At 34.9% G+C, this 19,353-nt stretch overlaps 1 protein-coding gene across 1 annotated transcript; it reads left to right on the forward strand.

Annotated features, from left to right (window-relative positions):
• Positions 1 to 11,166: 11,166 nt before the first annotated feature.
• On the forward strand, positions 11,167 to 12,126 carry LOC306653371 (olfactory receptor 4K2-like; the record flags this gene model as incomplete). The annotated part of the gene is made up of 1 exon (XM_079126373.1): positions 11,167 to 12,126. The coding sequence occupies one exon, from the start codon at positions 11,167 to 11,169 to the stop codon at positions 12,124 to 12,126; it is 960 nt and encodes a 319-aa protein (XP_078982499.1).
• Positions 12,127 to 19,353: the final 7,227 nt, after the last annotated feature.

Here is a 19,353-nt window from a genome sequence, read left to right on the forward strand (position 1 = left end):
TTTTATTTTAAACATCTTGCATTAGTGTAGTATATTTATTATAATTAATAAGCATTGAACTATTATTAAATAAAGTCCATCATTTCTGTAAGGATTCTCACTTTGTTTTGTAGAGTTTTATGGATTTGATAAATACTTGCTATCTATTTTGATAAGTGCTTTTCATCATTACAATGTACTACAGAATAATTTGACCTAAAAATATCTGGTATGTCACCTATTTATCTCTTCCCTCCTTGCCCCCAACTAAGCCTTGACAATCACTGATTTTTTTGACTGTTTCTGTAGTTCTGCATTTTCTAGAATGCCATGCAGTTGGGAATCATATAGCATGTAGCTTTTCAGACTCGTGTTCATTCTCTACTTCCAATTTATTTCCCTTCCAACTCACCCAGTTATGCCAGTAAAATGCTCCTGAGATTATGAACAATGCTCAGTGGTCCTCACTTAGTTCTTATCGTGTTTGACCTCTGAGCAGTGTTTGGCACAGTAGGTCACTGTCTCCCCAGGACACCCACTTTACTAGACTCCCTTTTACTTGACCGGCTGTCCCCTTGTTCCTCCTTGAGAGTTTCTTCTTAGCTACCCAGCTGCCTTGGTTGAATTCCATCTACACGTGGATAGCCTCTAGACTTGGTCCTTCCTGTGAACTGTCAGTTCCTGTTCTCAGAAGTCCACGCGACTGCCATGGCTCCACTTTGATGTCTTCATATCACCTCAAGTGTAGCATCCCAGGCTGACTCCCGACCTCCACCCACTCTGTTCCCCACCATACCACCTAATATTGGTCCATTGCTTCTGTCTTTTCAGGCTCTGGTCCCCAGGCTTGGATTCATAATATTCTGGCCACATCACCTTCCAAGTGAGACTTTCCCTGACCACCTTATTGACATTTTCTACCAACTCCCAAATAGTTCATGTCCCCATCTGTCCACAGCACTTAACAGCATTTAATATGGCGTGTGTTCCACATACTCATTTTAATGCCCTCTTTCCACTCTGCTATGTAACCTCCAAAACAGGCAAAAACTCATTTATTTTTTCTACAGCCTGACAGAAAGTATTCAGTAAATATTTATTAAATAAATGAATGAAAGAATACTATGAAAAATTTCTCTGATTCCATCACTCGGAAATATCTAATATTAAAATTTTTATAGAAGAATGGGGTGACTATAGTTCACAATAGCCTATTATACATTTATTAATAACTAGAAGAAAGGAGTTTGGAGTTTCCAAACACAAAGTAATGATAGGAGTTGGAAATATAAATCACCCTGATTTGATCAGGACACATGGTATATATATATTGAAATATTACACTGTATTTCACAAAACAAGTACAATTATGTGTTAATTAAACATTTTTTAAATTAAGAAGATGAAAATGCTAACTACTCTGATTTGATCATTACACACTGTCTATATATAATAAGTTATCATTATGTATCCCATAATTATATACAATTAAAATAATAAAAATAATCAGTTTTACATGTATAAACATATTGTTTTTGCAAATATTAAATCACATTATTCATGCAGTTTATTATTTTTTTCTCAATATTATGGGCATATTTTATAAATAAATATAGGCCAAAGTACTCTTTTACATGAATTTTGCAATTACTATTTTTGATAATTATATAAATGTTTTCATATACTTAAAATTTTCTTTTACAAACTGTCTATATAAATGATATAAGTACAATTCTCATACTTGCTATTTTGGAAGGATAACTATTTAGAAGTACAATTACTAGACCACAAGATATGTATTGATATACATTGATAAATTTGGTAAAATTTTATATTTTACCAAAATATATGAATTCATTTGTTCTTCCTATTTCCAACAGTAATATTTACTCACTAAGTTGCCGAGGCTGACTTTGAACCTGCGATCCTCCTGCCTCAGCCTCCTGAGTTGCTGGGATTACATGCACGTACCCCTGCACCTAGCAAGTTTTTAAACAATTCTTAAAACCAGTATCTTTGTTTCTGATCATGTAAGATAACAGGAACTGAATTTTCCTTCCTGCCTGAACCACCATCAACAACAAAAAAGGAGTGGACAGATCCTGTGGAACAACAGATTTCAAGACACTGAACATCAGGTAACAAACAAGTGGCCTGAAAAAGTCAGTTCAACTCCACGTTTGCCCAACTTGTTACCTGACAGAATTTTCAGGTCAAATGCAGGAAGGGGAGAAGTTCCCAGGTGACCCTGCACTCTGTACTGAGCAATGGACCTGAGTTTCTAGGAGATCAAGACATCTGGGTTGGTGCGGGGTGCCATACATGGTTTGCAGGGAAACCAAGCTTGGTTGAACTGTTAAGGAAATCTGGCTTTCAGGAATTCACAATTACGGAAATTCTTCAAGATTGCCTGAAGCATGTGGTTACCCTGCATAGGTTCACCTCTGAAGTTTTGAATGCAGGCCCTGGATGTGGGAATGACCCACTGGAGCCAAATGTCTTGCTTAACCACATCTCTTATCCTGTTCTTTACAGAGGAAGCTCCTCCTAGCCCTCTTTTGATCTGTACCTCTGTAAATAAAGAAAACAAGGCCTCCTTCCTTTGTTAGAGCCAGTCCCTTATGGATGGCTCAATCGGTCATGTCCCTGCTTCAAAAACAATTCTGTCTTCTGTTGCTTTTTCTGATAAGTAAAATTATTATTTTGCGATCAGCCCATTTCTTCTTCAGGAACCCTTTCCTTTGCCCACGCGGGGCATGTAGCGAGAGGTTGGCAGGACAGAGAACCAGAGAAGACTGTTCTTTTCTAGCACAGGCTTTTAATGCCATGCCCTTTCTTTAAGCACTGTTGCACATGCATCTCACGAATGTCATGCTCCTTTTTTCATTAATTTAAAAATACTTCTAATTTCTATTGTGAATTTTTCTTTGACTTATTTTATTTTGAAATGTATTTTTTAATTAGCAATTTTTTGGAAATTTTCAGAATGCTCTCTCTTCTGATTTCCAAAATTCTACTGATATGAGAAAGCATATCTTGTGTGATTTAAATTCTCCTACATTTATTAAAACCTGGGGCAGGGTACCACTTGGTTAATTTATATAAACGCTTTAAAAGAAGTTTTTTTGTGTGGTCATTAGGTGTCATGTCCTCTATGTCAACTGACACAATTTGATTGATAACATGGTTCAAGTCTTACTAATTTTATTTACTTCTTCTATCACTTACTGAGAAAAAAGTAAAGTGCTAAAATCTAAAACTATAGTTAGAGCTTCTTTGTTTCTTCTTTCAATTCACCAGTTTTGGACTTAAAAATTTTAAAGATGTGCTCTTAGGTCCATACACATTCAGAATTATTTTCTCTTGAGTTATTGATCCGATTCTTCCTCTTTGTCTCTGATGGTATTACTTATACTGAAGTATTTTGTCAATGTCATTATAGCCACCTCAGACTTCTCTTAATAGTGTTTATATAATTTAGCTTTTTTTATCCTTTTATTTAGGCCATTGTATCTTTATACTTGACATGGGTTTCATGTTTTCCAGATCTAATGGCACCTTTTGTACCTATTTTGAACAAGGTGGCCACACCTTTCCATATATTTGTTGTGATTTATATGTCTTCTTTGATGAAATATTTTTGGTCCATTTTTTATTAGTGAATTGTAGTAATACAAAAGAGTGGGGTTCATTTTGACATTCATGCATGCATATAATATAATTTGCTCCATTTCAATTCCTCATATTTACCCTTTGCTTTCCCTCCTCTCTCCCCCAATCTCTTTCTTCTACTCTATTGGTCTTTATTCTATTTATTGTGTTTTTAAATTGGTGCATCATAGATATGTATAAATGTGGAATTCATTGTGATATATTCATCTATGAACATAGCATCCTTTGATCAAGTTCATTCTACAGTTCCTCCCCTTCCCCATAATTCCTTCCTCTCCTTCAATTCCCTTCCTCCACTCTATTGTTTTCCCTTCTGTTTTCACCACCCTCCATTTTTCTTGGGGCAGGGTGTGTGTACCAGGGATTGAAAACCCAGAAATGTTTAACCACCGATCCACATCCCCATCCCTTTTTATTTTTTATTTGGGACAGGGTCTCCCTAAGTTGCTCAGGGCCTCACTAAGTTGCTGAGACTGACTTTGAACTAGTGATCCTCCTGCTTCAGTCTCCTGAGTCCCTGGGATTACAGGCGTGCATCGCCATGATGCATGGCTCCATTTTTTGTAACTTCCTTTATTTCTCTAGCTTCTGCATATGAAAGAAAACACATGATGCTTAATTTTCTGAGTCTGGATAATTTTTCATTTAGCACAATGTTCTCCAGTTCCATCCACTTACCAGCAAATTATATAATTTCATTCTTCTTTATAGCTAAGTAAAACCCCAGTGTGTATATACAAACATTTTCCTGATCCATTTGTATGTGTTCCGGCACCTGGGCTGGTTTGATAACTTGGCCTCTGTGAATTGAGCATCTGTAAACATTGGTATGAATATATCACTAATAGTATGTTGATTTTAGTTCTTTTGGATAAATATGTTCATTTTTAATCAATTTATTTGTTCCTTTGCTTTGAGTTTCAGGAGTTCCTTAAACATTTTGGGTACTGGGTACTAACCCTTTATCAGATAAAAGTTTGCACTTGTCTTGCCCATTCTATAAGAAGCCTTTTTGTTTTGTTGACTGTGTCCTTTGCTGTGTGTAAGCATTTTAGTTTCATGTAAATCCACTTACCTGTTTTTGGTTTTGTTGACTATGCTTGGGGCATAATATCCAAGAAATGATTGCCAAGACTAATACTACAAAACTTTTTCCTTGTTTTATTCCAGAACTTTTATGGTTTCAAGTGTTACTTCTAAGTCTTTAATAGATTTTGAGTTGATTTTGTAGATGGTTTGAGTACAATTTCATGTTTTTTAATCCAATCTGCCAGTCTATGTCTTTTTTGAAAAATTTCTTACAAACTTCATTTTGATTTGTTGTACATAAATGGGGTACATCATTTTGTTTCTATGGTTGTGCACAATGTAGATTCGTACCATTTGTGCAATCATACATGTACATAGGGTAATGATGTCTTTCTCACTCCACCATTTTTCATACACCCCCTCTCATTTCCCTCTGCATAATCTAAAGTTCCTCCATTCTTCTCTCACTCCCATCCCCACACTCCCATTATATATCATCATCCACTTATCAGAGCAAACATTCTACCTTTGGTTTTTTGTGATTAGCTTCACTTTTACCTTGCTGATGGAGTTGCAAATTGGTGCAGTCACTCTGGAAAGCAGTGTGGAGAATTCTCAGAAAACTTGAAATGGACCCATCTTTTGAGCCAGCTATCCCACTCCTTGGCCTATACCCAAAGGACTTAAAATCAGCATACTACAGTAATGCAGTCACATCAATGTTTATAGTGGCTCAATTCACAATAGCTAGATTGTGGAACCAACCTAGATGCCCTTTGATAGATGAATGGATAAAGAAACTGTGGTATCTATTCACAATGGAATATTATTCATCCATAAAGAAGAATAAGAGTATGGCATTTATAGAAAAATGGATGAAATTGGAGAATATCATGCTAAGCCAATCCCAGTCTATGTCTTTTGATTGATGAGTTTAGGCCATTAACATTCAAGGTTATTAACTGACATTGCTACCCCATGTACATATATGACTGTATGACTGATGTGATCCTACAATATGTGCAATCAGAAAAATGAGAAATTATACTGTTTATGTATGATCTATCAAAAGGCATAAATGCATTCTACTGTCATGTATAACTAATTAGAACAAATTTAAAAAATTAAAAAAGAGTACAATTTGATTCTTTCCCAAGTAAATATTATTTTTCAGCACCATTTGTTGAAAAGACTATATTCCACCCCTTTTATATTCTCAGTACCATGGTGGAAGATCAATTGAACTTACATGCCTGGGCTTACTTCTGTACTCTGTTACACTGATCTGTGTTTTTTCTTTCACTAATACCTTGATTTCTAAATTGCAGTAGATTTATAGGAAGTGTTGAAGAAGGCAGGGTAAGTCCTTCACTTTGTTCTTTTTCTTCAGTACTGTGTTGGCCACTTTAGATCATTTTTCCTTATCATATAAGCTTTAGAATTAGTTTGTTGCTATCTATGAAATTCCTCTTATATTTTAAGGATTCTTTTGCTTATATTGAGCTCACCCAGATAATACCAGATAATCTCCCTATTGTAAGGTCAACTGATTAATAACCTAATAACCTTAATTCCATCTCCAAAACCCCTTTTGCCAATTCAGGTCAGATATTCACATTATACTATCTTATGTTCTTATGTACACTTGTTCTGTATCTAATTTTTTATAGTCAAGTCCTTTGTATTGTCACGTATTTTCTATGCATCTCCCAGATCATTTATGTTTTTATATTTATTTTCTGTAGTAGAAATTTCATTTCTAGTTCCTGACTACCATCATCTTTTTTGTCCCCAAACTGAAAGTTATTTTGTTAACTCAAAAATATCTCAATGACAACTCACTGAATTCTTTTATATGAGGAAATTTATGTGTTGAATAATATTGAGTTTCTTCCAGTGATACAATGTATATTTCAATTTGTTTAAATTATTTTTTCTTTATATAGTGTAGTATGGTTTTGTCACACAAAATCAACACATTTTAGAATAATTAGAACAAAATCACTTATTTATATATCCTACTACTCATCTGAATAGACATTTTTTGCTATGTTTTTTAACAGATAATTGTTGTTGTACGACAATTTATTGATTTTATGTGCGGATTTTGTAACTAGGCACTGTACTGAGTTATCTGCTTTTGTTTCTAAAAATCCTGATTTATAAATTATTCTAAAGTAAAATTTGATTTTCTTTTACTTTGGTAGGCAGACTTTTATTTTAAACAGTTATGAAGAATCATGTAGTCCCTACCACAACCACAATACAGTTTCCTATTGTCCCCAAACTCCTCCATGCTTTATTTCTATTGTTTTGTTAATCCTCTTAGCTTTTCCCAGGATTACTCTAATAATAATTATATACACCTTTGAGCTCTAGTGATACTTATTGTATACAACTACCTTTTATTTTACAGTGGAACAAACATTTTATGTTTACAGGATCTTTGTAACTATTGTTAGGTTCTATATTTTTTTAAAGCCTTGCTTTTTATCGAAGAAAAAAATCTTACAATCAAATTGGCTTGTTTTCTTATTTCAAAGACTGATGCTAGAAATGTGGTCGGCTAGGGAAGATTTTCTTGGGCTCTATTGCCAGCCCTGTAGGAAATATTGGACAGGTGGTTATTTGGAAAGAAGATTGTGTTTAGAGAGCAACCCACAGATGAATGATTGGCCTGCAAGGAACCATGGCAAGACTTTCAGCTTATGGTTTCAGGTGAATCCATATCCAGTATATTCCTGAATGACATGTCATGGGCACTTCAAACAGTAATGTTAGTGATTATAATCATTTATGGTATTCCTTCTACTATATTTTACTGAATACTTTCTCTGTGCTAGGTATTATGCTGAATGCATCACATTTATTTTCATCATTTAATTTTTATACCATTTCTCTAAGGTACTTGCACATCACCTGCCTTGATTTGTCCTTTCCAACATCCCCTTCTCTAGACTTCATCTGTCTATACAGGCAACTATCACTGTACTTATTCACTTGTGCTAATTTTTAAATGCCTTGTCAGAAACTTTAATGCATTATCCTTCTTTAAATACATAATGCTTCAAGTAAACCAGAATTTGCTGGAGGCAAATTGCCATATCCTAAAAGAATAATTTCCAATTATGTGATTTTATAATTTCCAACACTGGGGCGTAAGTACGAAAATGCAGATTTTGCTCCCAATAATGCTTTTAAAGTGATTGGCTACATGTCTTTTTCTAGGCCAGTCCCAGTTGTCCTCTTTTCTCTAATGAATACTGCTTTGATGTGAACATGTATCTTTGCTTTAAATAGCAAAGACACTCAGAGTTGTTATTGTAACTCTATGAAAAGCCAACTCAACATTTTAATAACTCCCATTGCCGGTGGATTTTAACATCTGATCCCTGATCTGTATGTCAATGCCTTCCACCCACTTTTATGTCAAGACAGGAGAGAATATATGTCCATTGTCTAGGCTTCTGATGCTTCCTAAAGATCGTGGTGATTTCCAGAGACTTGTGGATATTGGAGGATGTGGTGTTTTTGATTCTGGCTGCACAGCTGGCAGGTTAAAAGCTGGATATAATAGTACTGATCTTGAGAAGAAGTTGTGACTTGTTTTCTTCAGGTATCAAAGAATTAGCATTTATATGATAATTTCATAAAGTAATCATAACGGTAGAATAGTAAAGAAATGATGTATATATCTTTCGTTTGTTTGTTATTTCCACAATCCCAGAGTGCTGGGGACTCAAACCCGGGCCTCCAGCATGAGAGGCAGGCACTCTATGAGATGGGCTATATGGCCTTCACTGATGTATATATCTTGAAGACAAAAGGAGGGTTATATCACACAGTGATTAAAGTTGCCTTCCTGGAGAAGAAAAGGAAAAGAAAACAAATCTTAAAACCATTTATTCACTTACAATGGTATAAGAGTAGTTTCCATAAATTTAAATTATTTCAGGAAAACAGGAAAAATAGTCAAATGTGTAAAACTGAGATTTTCAGTTAATTTAATACTGAACATAAAGATGAACATGATTTTCATGTGAAAAGAAATAATTTAAAAAGATAAAATCATTTTGGTAGCATAGTCTTTAAATTCATGATTTGAAACAAGATTAGAATGTTTTATTGCATATATTATTATTTTTAATAAAACAAGCTGATTATTTATGAACAACATTTTTAAATTCAGATTTTGAAACCTAGAAAGTTTCTACTTGTCATAAGAGGCCATATCTTTGAAAGTGTACTGAGATATGATCAAGGTCAAAAACAACGTAACCATTTTTTACCCCTGGGCAGTAGTTACACTTTAAATAACAGAATATTGCTCTCTGATAAATTTTGAAAGTATTTATTAATATTGAAAAAAACAATTTGAATATATACAAGTAAATGAAGATGTAACTAGATTTTCTCCCACATGGAAAACGCGAATTCACTTAAATGAAAAATATTATTATAGGTAATAGCTAAAATTCAGGAGTTGAGTGTATGAACGCAGAGTAGGATGGAGTAGCAAGGTAGATTGTAATTTGGAGAGTATAATTCATTTCCAGTACATTTCCTTTGAATTTGAGTTGCTCTTATCCCTTTTTCAATTTTAACAGAACTGTGAAATTTTCAGAAACAGAACAATAATTGCAATATTTCTACTCTAAAGTTAGAATGTGGAACCAATGAAAACTTTGTGATAGTTATGCAAAATGAAGTCAAAATTTTTTGAAATATTTGTTTCAGATTTTACAACAAATCAGCTAAAACTTACTCTAGTAACTTACTCTAGGCTAGAAACCATACCACATCTTTTAACTGAAACATCAGCTGATCTGGAAATTTAATTATCTAGTCTGTTAATTCAGGGAAAAGAGATGACGTCTTCTTTCATCAAATTGATACACTGATACTGTCGAAACAGTTAAGGTTGTACCTCTGTTGATTTATAATATGAGGAAATTTTAGTAATCAGTAGTCCCAAATTTCCCTAATGTAGTAGGGTTTTCATTTTTATTTGATATTTATTTTAAGCACTTTTTGAGTGATCATGGGGATAAACTAATGGAAGGGAAGTGGAAGAAATGAAAGTCAAATAGTTCATTTATTGATTCTTTTTCCATTGTTCATTCTTTAAATTTATGACAATGACTTAATTCTTTTCTTCTCATATTAATATCAATTGTAGCTTGAATGTTGGCATATTGACATTTAACATTTGTTGGCATTGGATCACCTTATTTCACTGATATATTTAAATTTTATTTGATGAAATTAGAAAACTTTTATATAAAATAAATTAAAAAAATCACAATTTAAAAAATAAATAACAGGATTAGATATAATAACATCTATTAGTATTGAAATTATTATAAAAATAGATGAAATATTCAAATGTGCATAGTGAATTCTTAATGTAATAAAGGAACTCAAAGTTTTACATTTGAAAAAAGCAAGTTAACTGAAAAAAAGAAGTGATTTTAAAGGTTGGCAGATTTTTTATAAAGACCTGAGCTGAAACAATATTATATATTTTTACTTCATTAATTTTAATGTGACAAAATTTTCCAATAACCTGGAAACTTCAAGATAACTCATCTGAGTTTTCCGTAGTCAAAAACTCAAATTTCACTAGGTGCTGGAAGGGTAAACCCTTCTTGGTGACAAAATTGGCTTTCATTTACCATGACTAGTTTTGATTTGTGTTGTATGCACTTTTGACTTTTTGGTAGACAGTGATATCATCTGGGAAATAAAATTGTAGAACTTGGGAAGTACTGTAAATGAAAAAAGTAATTTCGAAAAGTGATTCTGAATTTTTATAGAATCTCCCCAGTTTAAAACAATAGTTTCTTTTGAGTAACACAAAGAGAATCAAAGGACAGTCTCTAAAGAAAAAGTTTCTGAGGTTATAAAATAATAAAAGCTGAAAATAACTCACGTATGTTCCAGGCATGCCCTTTGGTTGTTAGTCTTTTCATGTACTTAAAAAAGTAAAAGATAAATAATTTGTCACCCTCATAGGATATAAAGTGGATCTTCTCTAGTCATCATATTAAAATGTTAATCAAATCTAGTCCAACAATGATTGATTTAATATAATTGTATTTTTATGGAGTAAGAGAAACCTTTAGAATTTCATCCCTTATTTTTATTTATGTGCCTTATCACAGTCTACAAACTTAATGCAATCTATAAATATGCATTATCCTAGGTGTGTTACTGTGTGGGCGTGTATGAATGTAGCCCAATGTATACTAGTGCTGGTCAAAAGTGAGAGGTTGTGCTTCTCAAGTGTTACCCAGTAGCAATTGATCAGTGCTCCCAAGAGGGAAACTCTACTCTGAGGGTTTTGAGACAGATTCTAGGTAATCGGGGCTCTAGAGAATTATTAAATGACATCATAAGTTTGTCACATGTAGTTGTAGACATATCACGTTTTCTAGCTCTGTAATTTTGTTTCTTTTAAAATTATAGAGCAGCTTCCGAAGAACAATGAAGGGTTTCAACCATTCCAGAGTATCTGAATTTGTGTTACTTGGACTTACTGATTCTCCTGAACTTCAGATATTTTTCTTTGTCGTATTTTCCATCTTGTATTTAATGACGATGTTTGGCAACTGCTTGATTTTGCTCACCGTACTATCCACCTCCCACCTTCACTCACCTATGTACTTCCTGCTCAGCAACCTTTCTCTCATTGACATGTGCCTGTCCTCCTTTGCCATGCCAAAGATGATCATGGACTTCTTTGCTCAGCGCAAGACCATTTCCTTCGAGGGCTGCATTTCTCAGATCTTTTTTTTGCACCTTTTCACTGGGACAGAGATTGTTCTGCTGATCTCCATGTCTTTTGACAGGTATATTGCCATATGTAAACCTCTCCATTATTCAACAATTATGAGCCAACGAGTGTGTGTTGGGCTTGTGGTAACTTCTTGGACTGTGGGCTTCCTGCACACAATGAGCCAGCTGGCTTTTACCCTCTACTTGCCCTTCTGTGGTCCCAATGTTGTAGATAGTTTCTTCTGTGACCTTCCTTTGGTCATCCAGCTGGCTTGTATAGATATATATGTTCTTGGCATCTTCATGATTTCAACCAGTGGTGTGATTGCCCTTATAAGTTTTCTGCTTTTGCTCACCTCCTATATCATTGTTCTTGTCACTATCAGGGACCATTCCTCCACACGCTCATCTAAGGCTCTTTCTACTTGTACTGCACATTTCATAGTGGTATTAATGTTCTTTGGACCTTGTATCTTCATTTATGTGTGGCCTTTCACAAACTTCCTGGTGGACAAAATTCTTTCTGTTTTCTATACCATCTTCACCCCTTTTCTGAATCCACTAATCTATACTTTGAGAAATCAAGAAGTAAAGACAGCAGTAAAGAAGAAACTAACTAATCAATTTTTCAGTTTGGGGAAAACTACTCCAAGATATCCTGTGCAATGAGTGAGGCTATCCTACCTGAGGTGTAGATCACTCAGTTTTGCTCAGAAAGTAATTGAAAATGAAACCTAGACTCTGACTTTCAAGTAACTTTGTCTAAATTCATGAAAACAAGAAGCCAGGGTTGACAGATGTGCAACATCTTGCCTGAAAGCACAGTACTTGCAAGCCTTTTGAGATTTTGGATCCCTTTGCTAATTTGTTAAAAGCTAATGTTTATTTCCATAAAAATGATTGTATCATCAAAATTGTGAACCAAAGTTCAAGACTTCATAGATTCGTGAATCTATAAACATAAATTAAGACTATTTAGAGAAGACAGATGAAATATTATTCCCTTATTTTCTAACTCAGAACATTCCTTCCTACTTGGCTGCTCAGTGTGTGGTTCTCTGATGGTGTCCATATTAATTTAGAATTTTAATTAGGATTTTGGGACATTTTCTATAACATTAGAAATACTGTCATGAAAATTCATATTGCGGATGAATTTTTTAATTTCTAATTAGTTATACATGACAGTAGAATGTACTTTGACACATCATACATAAATGGAGTATAATTTCTCATTCTTCTGATTGTACATAATGTAGAAATACACTGGTCATGCAGTCATATATGTACATAAGTTAATAATGTCTGATTCATTCTACTAGTCTTCCTATCACCATGCCTCCTCCCTTCCCTTGACTCCCCTCTACCTAACCTGAAATAACTCTATTCTTCCCTAGCTTTCTCACACCCTGCTTTATTGTGAATTAGGATCTGCACATCAGAGAAAACATTTGGCCTTTGTTTTTTTTGGGATTGGCTTATTTTGCTTAGCATGATATTCTCCAGTTCCACTCATTTACTGGTAATGCCATTTCATTCTTCTTTAAGACTGAATAGTATTCCGTTGTGTTTAAGTATACATCACATTTTTTTATCCATTCATCTACTGAAGGACACCTATGTTGGCTCCATAGTTTAGCTATTGTGAATTGATCTGCTATAAACACTGATGTGGCTGCATCACTATAGTATGCTGATCTTAAGTCCTTTGAGTATAAATCAAGGAGTGGGATAGCTGGTCAAATGGTGCTTCCATTCCCAGTTTTCTGAGGAATCTCCATACTGCTTTCCAGAGGGGTTGTATCAATTTGCAGTCCTACCAGCAAATTGAGTATTCCCTTTTCCCCACATCCTCACCAACATTTATTGTTACTTGTATTCTTGATAATTGCTATTATGACAGGAATGAGATGGAATCTCAGTTAGTTTTAATTTACACTTCTCTGTTAGAGATGTTGAACATTTTTTCATGTATTTGTTGATCACTTCAACATTTTGACACAGGAACTGACTTCCTGAACAAGACTCCTAAAGTGCAAGAAGTGAAATCAAGAATCATAAATGGGCTGGATTCAAACTAAAAAGCTTCTTCACGTGTAAAATTTAGTAGTGCTTAATATTCATGAAGAGTTTAGTAAAAACTAATAATATTATTTATTACATAGTCATAAAATTGCAGGAACTGGGATGGAAAGAGAGATGCTTACTTAAACTTAAATGTCATGAATTTGTGCTAGAAAATAATGTGTCAATTTATGTAATACTGAATATGTGCCAATTATAATTAGTCTGGTTCATTTCTGTTGTTAATCTTCTCTCTTGTATACCTTTATTTTTCAAAAAGAAGTATTATATTTGGGGAGTTTCTTATTTAAATTGAAATATATTCCAAGATTGCATGAAAGGCAAAGTAATAAATGTACTATGTTTGATAGGTCTGTTTCTTGTTTTGTCACAATTTTAGACATTTTAGAATAAACTAGGGTGAAAGTCCTGAAGTATTATTTATGTCTTTGTCTTTTACTCATTTGAAAGGTAGTAATGGAAATATTTTAAATTTTTAGATAACAAGGAGGGGAGGAGAGAGGGGAGGAAGAAACTGCAGAATGAAATTGGATCATGTTGTGTGTGTGCATGAATACATACACAATAAGTTCCACCTTTATGTATAACTACAATGTATCAACTTAGAAAACAACAAATAAATGAAAGATGAATACAGTAGAAGAAAGGATGGGGGTTGGGGGGAGAGAAGAGGGAAGTCTGGGAATGAAATGGAGAAAAATTTGTTATGTACATTTATGAATATATCAAAATGAACCCTGTTAGTATGTATGACTATAAAGCACTAATAATTTTTTTAAAATTGTTTGGAGACATAACAGAAAGCAGTATTCAGGAAATTGTTAACATTAAAACCAAAAGTCATAGAATTAAGTCAGACTTATTTTGGGGGGGGTAATGGGGGGATTGAACTCAGGGGCACATGACTCCTGAGTCACAACTCCAACCCTATTTTCTATTTTATTCAGAGACATTTCTTTTACTAAGGCTGACTTTGAACTCCAGAGCCTCCTGCCTCAGCCTCCTGAGCTGCTGGGATGACAAGCATGCACCATTGAGCCCAGCTAAGTCAGACATTTTATCTGGCGAATACATCCCTACAGCTGGAAAATGAAAATCTATCTAAGCTTCACCTGCAAATTTCTAAAGTAGAGCCCATTCCTGGGGATCAATTAAGCCCTGAACTGTACTTTCATACAGTGCACTGTCCGAGCCTAGCAAAGGCACTGATGAGGCAGAAGGATCACAAGTTCAAGTTCAAGGTCAGCCTGGGTACCTTGGTGAGGCCCTGTCCCCTATTAAAACAAAGGGCTGGGGTTGTTTTTTCAGTGGTAGACTACCCATGGGTTTAATATCCAGTACTGAAAGAAACAACAAAACACACATGAAAAGATTTGTGCACTGATAGAACACATGGGCTTAGCTGTTCCTCACTGTGTGTCATTTCCCACCCTCTGAGAACAACTCTCTGTACAACAGTACCATGAACTCTTCCTCAGGCTGCATTGTAGGTGATTCACTGCACAGTCATTGTCATTATAGGAAGGCAAGCCTGAAGTACAAGGAGAAGAAGAGACTGGGGAGAAGTAGAGGAGAAAAATGGAAACATGGATATAACAGAATAATACATATAATTCTTGTACAAAGCTATTAATACCTTCACAAATTTGATTGTATCTTTTCTGTCCTTCTGTACCCCATATGATCCATGAAGAGTCCTCCTATTTCTAAAATATATATTGACATCATCTATGTCTCCGTCTCTGCTGCTATCTGTGTATCAGGTTCAGAAAATTAATTGGACTAAAGATTGACATTTCAGAAGCAGGGCTTCAGATTTAAAAACAAAGATGAGAAATTGTTGGAAAATGGGAATGAGGCCAAAGTACAGTTTTACCTTAATTTTTTTCTGCACAGTGCACTCTTACACATATACTGCCACAGAATAGCACACAGCCTCCCACCAATACTTTGCACCAACCTGCTCATTGGCCTTCTTCCCTTGCCTCTTGTTATTCCCCACCTGTAATTCCTTCTCTAGGTGATAGAGTACAGGGAGCAGGAGAAGATGGAAAGTTGATTAATGGTACTAAGTTGAGGGTAGAAGTTCTGATGTGCCTGTGCGTGGTAGGGTGACTGTGGATAATAACAGTGTCTTGTAAATTTCAAAAAGCCAGGAGAAGGAATTTGAATGGTTTCATCATAAAGAAATGACACATATATATGTGTCACAAAATCACATGGTACCCCATAGATAGGTAATGTTTTATGGTTTATATATATCAGTCAAACAAAATTAAAAATAAAAATAAATGGGAGTGTGAGGAGGACTGGAGCTCAGATTGGGTTCTTAACCTGTGGGTCAGGCTCTCAAGAGGTCTATTAATAGAATTCAAGAGGTCTGTGAACTCAGAGGGAAAAATTACACCACTTACCCTATACTAATCTCTAATTGAAATATATCATTTCTTTTAATTATGAATACTGACAGCATCATGAATATATGTGATTGTATGCTAATAGATACATGAAAGTCATGGAAAGTTTTTGCATAAAGATCTTGATAATCACTATTTAAAATTATTTTAGATTTTCACTACATCTAATTCAATGAGTACAAAAAGCACATACATCACTATACACAATTTATAAGACATACTTTGATGATATAATTGGTTTTCTTTGTGCTTCTATATGTTTTATCTTGTGTGCTTGAGATATTTTACTTGGGAAAGAGTTTAGACTTCCACTGGGTTTGTGATATATTTGTGCATACACACACACACACACACACACACACACACACACAAACTAGGAACTCTTGGATTAAAGGTTAAGAGCATACAGATTTATTGAGCATTTACATTGGAGCTAAAAAGATCTCATCTCCGTTTTGTTTGATACCAGGACACTATATTCACGTATCTTACTCTACCATTTGCGATTCTTGATAATGAATATCAAATGTATAATATGCCAGTTCTACCATTATACCTGTAACTTTTCTTTCATCTGTAAGCTTAACTTTGCTATAATCTACTCTTGCCTCCAGCCTTTTATGACACACTCTCAATAAATGTAGCATTTGTTTAAACTCTAGGGGACATTAATGTTTCTAAAATCATTCCTAGATGAGACATTAGTCAGCCTGGTATAAAAAAATCTATTATACTTACATCCTGTTCTCTTTACATGTTTCTTTCTGATTTTTTCCTATTTTAATTGTATTTCTTACTAATTAAATTTCCGCTTTTAGTCATTGGCATTTCGCTGCATGCTGGAGAGCTAGGCAGCTCTTCCAAGGCTCCCTCCAACTGAAGACGGGATTCACTTCTACATGAAGCAGTTCAGAACTAACAGAAGAGAGGATGTGACATTGTAGGATCTTCTGCTTTTGTCAGGCAGGTGGTGTTTTAGACTTCTTTCAGTAAAGATAATTCAACAGGGCTGGGGAGATAGCTCAGTTGGTAGAGTGCTTGCCTTGCAAGCACAAAGCCCTGAGTTCGATCCCCAGCGCTGCAAAAAAATAATAATAATAATTCAACAATTGATTTTTGGACCTTTTATACATCAAGAACTATACACTGTCCTAGAAAAGTCAAAATAACAATACAGCAATCCTATCTTTAACAAGATCATGACCTAGTAAGAAGAAAGATAACAACCACAGAGCATTGTAATTGCCAGGATATGAGTTTGCATGTGGTAATATGGAGACTAGAGAAAGACATATCTAAATGTTCTTGGCAAAGTCAGAGGATTCAGCTCGGAGGTTGTGCTGAATCTGGGAAGAAGTGGTCAGAGCTTTGGATGCTGCAGAGGTAATAGTGAAGCATCGAGGAAGTGAAGGCAGACTGGAAGCGACTTTTATCCAGTTCCTAGTGTGAGAGCATTTCACAGACTTCTCAGATGATTTGATGGTAAAGCTTTGTCTCATTTTTCTCCATGGTGAGTAGGAAGGTGCTCTTGTCTTCTTTCTGTCCTCCTGTATAATTTTGAATTTGGTTGCTTAACCAATATGCTGAACACTGAGCTATGTGAAGAGCTGACTTGTGGCTCTAGCCCAGGGGTTTCTAGAACCAAGAATCCCTTCTACCTCTTATTCTTTTCTCTCCCCTTCACCTTGTACCTTGAAGCTGTTTCCAGAATCTCACCTCTTGCCACACTTTGAAATGACTTATTGGTTTATTTATTTTTAATTTTTTAAACATATTTTTAATTTGTTCTAACTAGTTACACATTTCAGTAGAATTAATTTTGACACATTGTACATAAATGGAGTATAACTTCTCATTCATCTAGCTGTAGATGTAGAATTACACAGGTCTTGTAATCAATCATATATGCACATAGGGTAATAATGTCCGATTTATTCTGCTATCAATTCTACCCTCATGTTACTTCCCTCCCTTTACGCCCCTGTCTAGTCCAAAATACCACTTATTGTGAATTAGCATCTGCATATCAGAAAAAACATTTGGTCTTTAGTTTGGGGGGGATTGGCTTATTTCACTTAGCATGATATTCTCCAGTTCCATCCATTTACCAGCAAATGCCATAACTTCATTATTCTTTAAGGCTGAGTAATATTCCATTGTGTCTATGTATACACCACATCGCATTTATCCATTCATCTGCTGAAGGACACGTAGGTTGGAGGCATAGTTAAGCTATTGTGAATTGAGCTGCTATAAGCATTGATGTGGCCACCTCACTGCAGTATGCTGATTTTAAGTCCTTTGGGTATGAAAGTAGGAGTAGGATGACTGGGTAAAATGGTGGCTCTATTCCAAGTTTTCTGATGAATTTCCATACTTCTTTCCACAGTTGTTGTACCAATTTGCAGTCCCACCATCAATGTGTTAGTGTACCTTTTTCTGCACATCCTCGCCAACATTTACTGTTGCTTGTATTCTCGATAATTGCCATTCTGATTGGAGTGAGACAGAATCTCAGTGCAGTTTTGATTTGCATTTCCCTACTTGGTAGAGATGTTGAACATTTTTTCATATATTTGTTGATCAATTATATTTCTTCTGTGAAGTGTCTGTTCAGTTCTTTTGCCCATTTATTGATTAGGTTATTTGTTTTCTTGGTGTTAAGCTTTTTGGGTACCTACATATCATGGAGATTAATGCTCTGTCTGAGGAGCGAGCGTGTCAAAGATTTTCTCCCATTCAGTAGGCTCTTTCTTCACATTACTGATTGTTTCCTTTACTGTGAAGTTTTTCATTTTATTTTATTTTATTTTTTAATTTATATATATTTGTAATTCATTTTTATTGTAAACAAATGGAATACATCTTGTTTCTCTATTTGTACATGAAGTAGAGGCATACCATTTGTATAATCATGCATTTACCTAGGGTAATAGTTTTTGATTCATTCTGTTATTTTTTCTCCCCCCCAACCCTCCCACCCCTCTTATCCCTCTATAGAGTCCATCCTTCCTCCATTCCTGCCCTCCTCCCACCCCCTATATGTGTCATCATCCGCTTATCAGTGAGATCATTCATCCTTTGGTTTTTTTGAGATTGGCTTATCTCACTTAACATGATATTCTCCAACTGCATCCATTTGCCTGCAAATGCCATAATTTTATTATTCTTTATGGGTCAGTAATATTCCATGGTATATATATATATACCACAGTTTCTTTATTCATTCATCAATTAAGGGGCATCTAGGTTGGTTCCACAATCTGGCTATGGTGAATTGAGCAGCTATGAACATTGTTGTGGCTGTATTCCTGTAGTATGCTGATTTTAAGTCCTTTGGGTATAGGCCAAGGAGTGGGATAGCTGGGTCAAATGGTGGTTCCATTCCAAGCTT

This window comes from Sciurus vulgaris (assembly GCF_902686455.1).
Source record: "Sciurus vulgaris genome assembly, chromosome: 2".
Classification (NCBI taxonomy): Eukaryota; Metazoa; Chordata; class Mammalia; order Rodentia; family Sciuridae; genus Sciurus; species Sciurus vulgaris.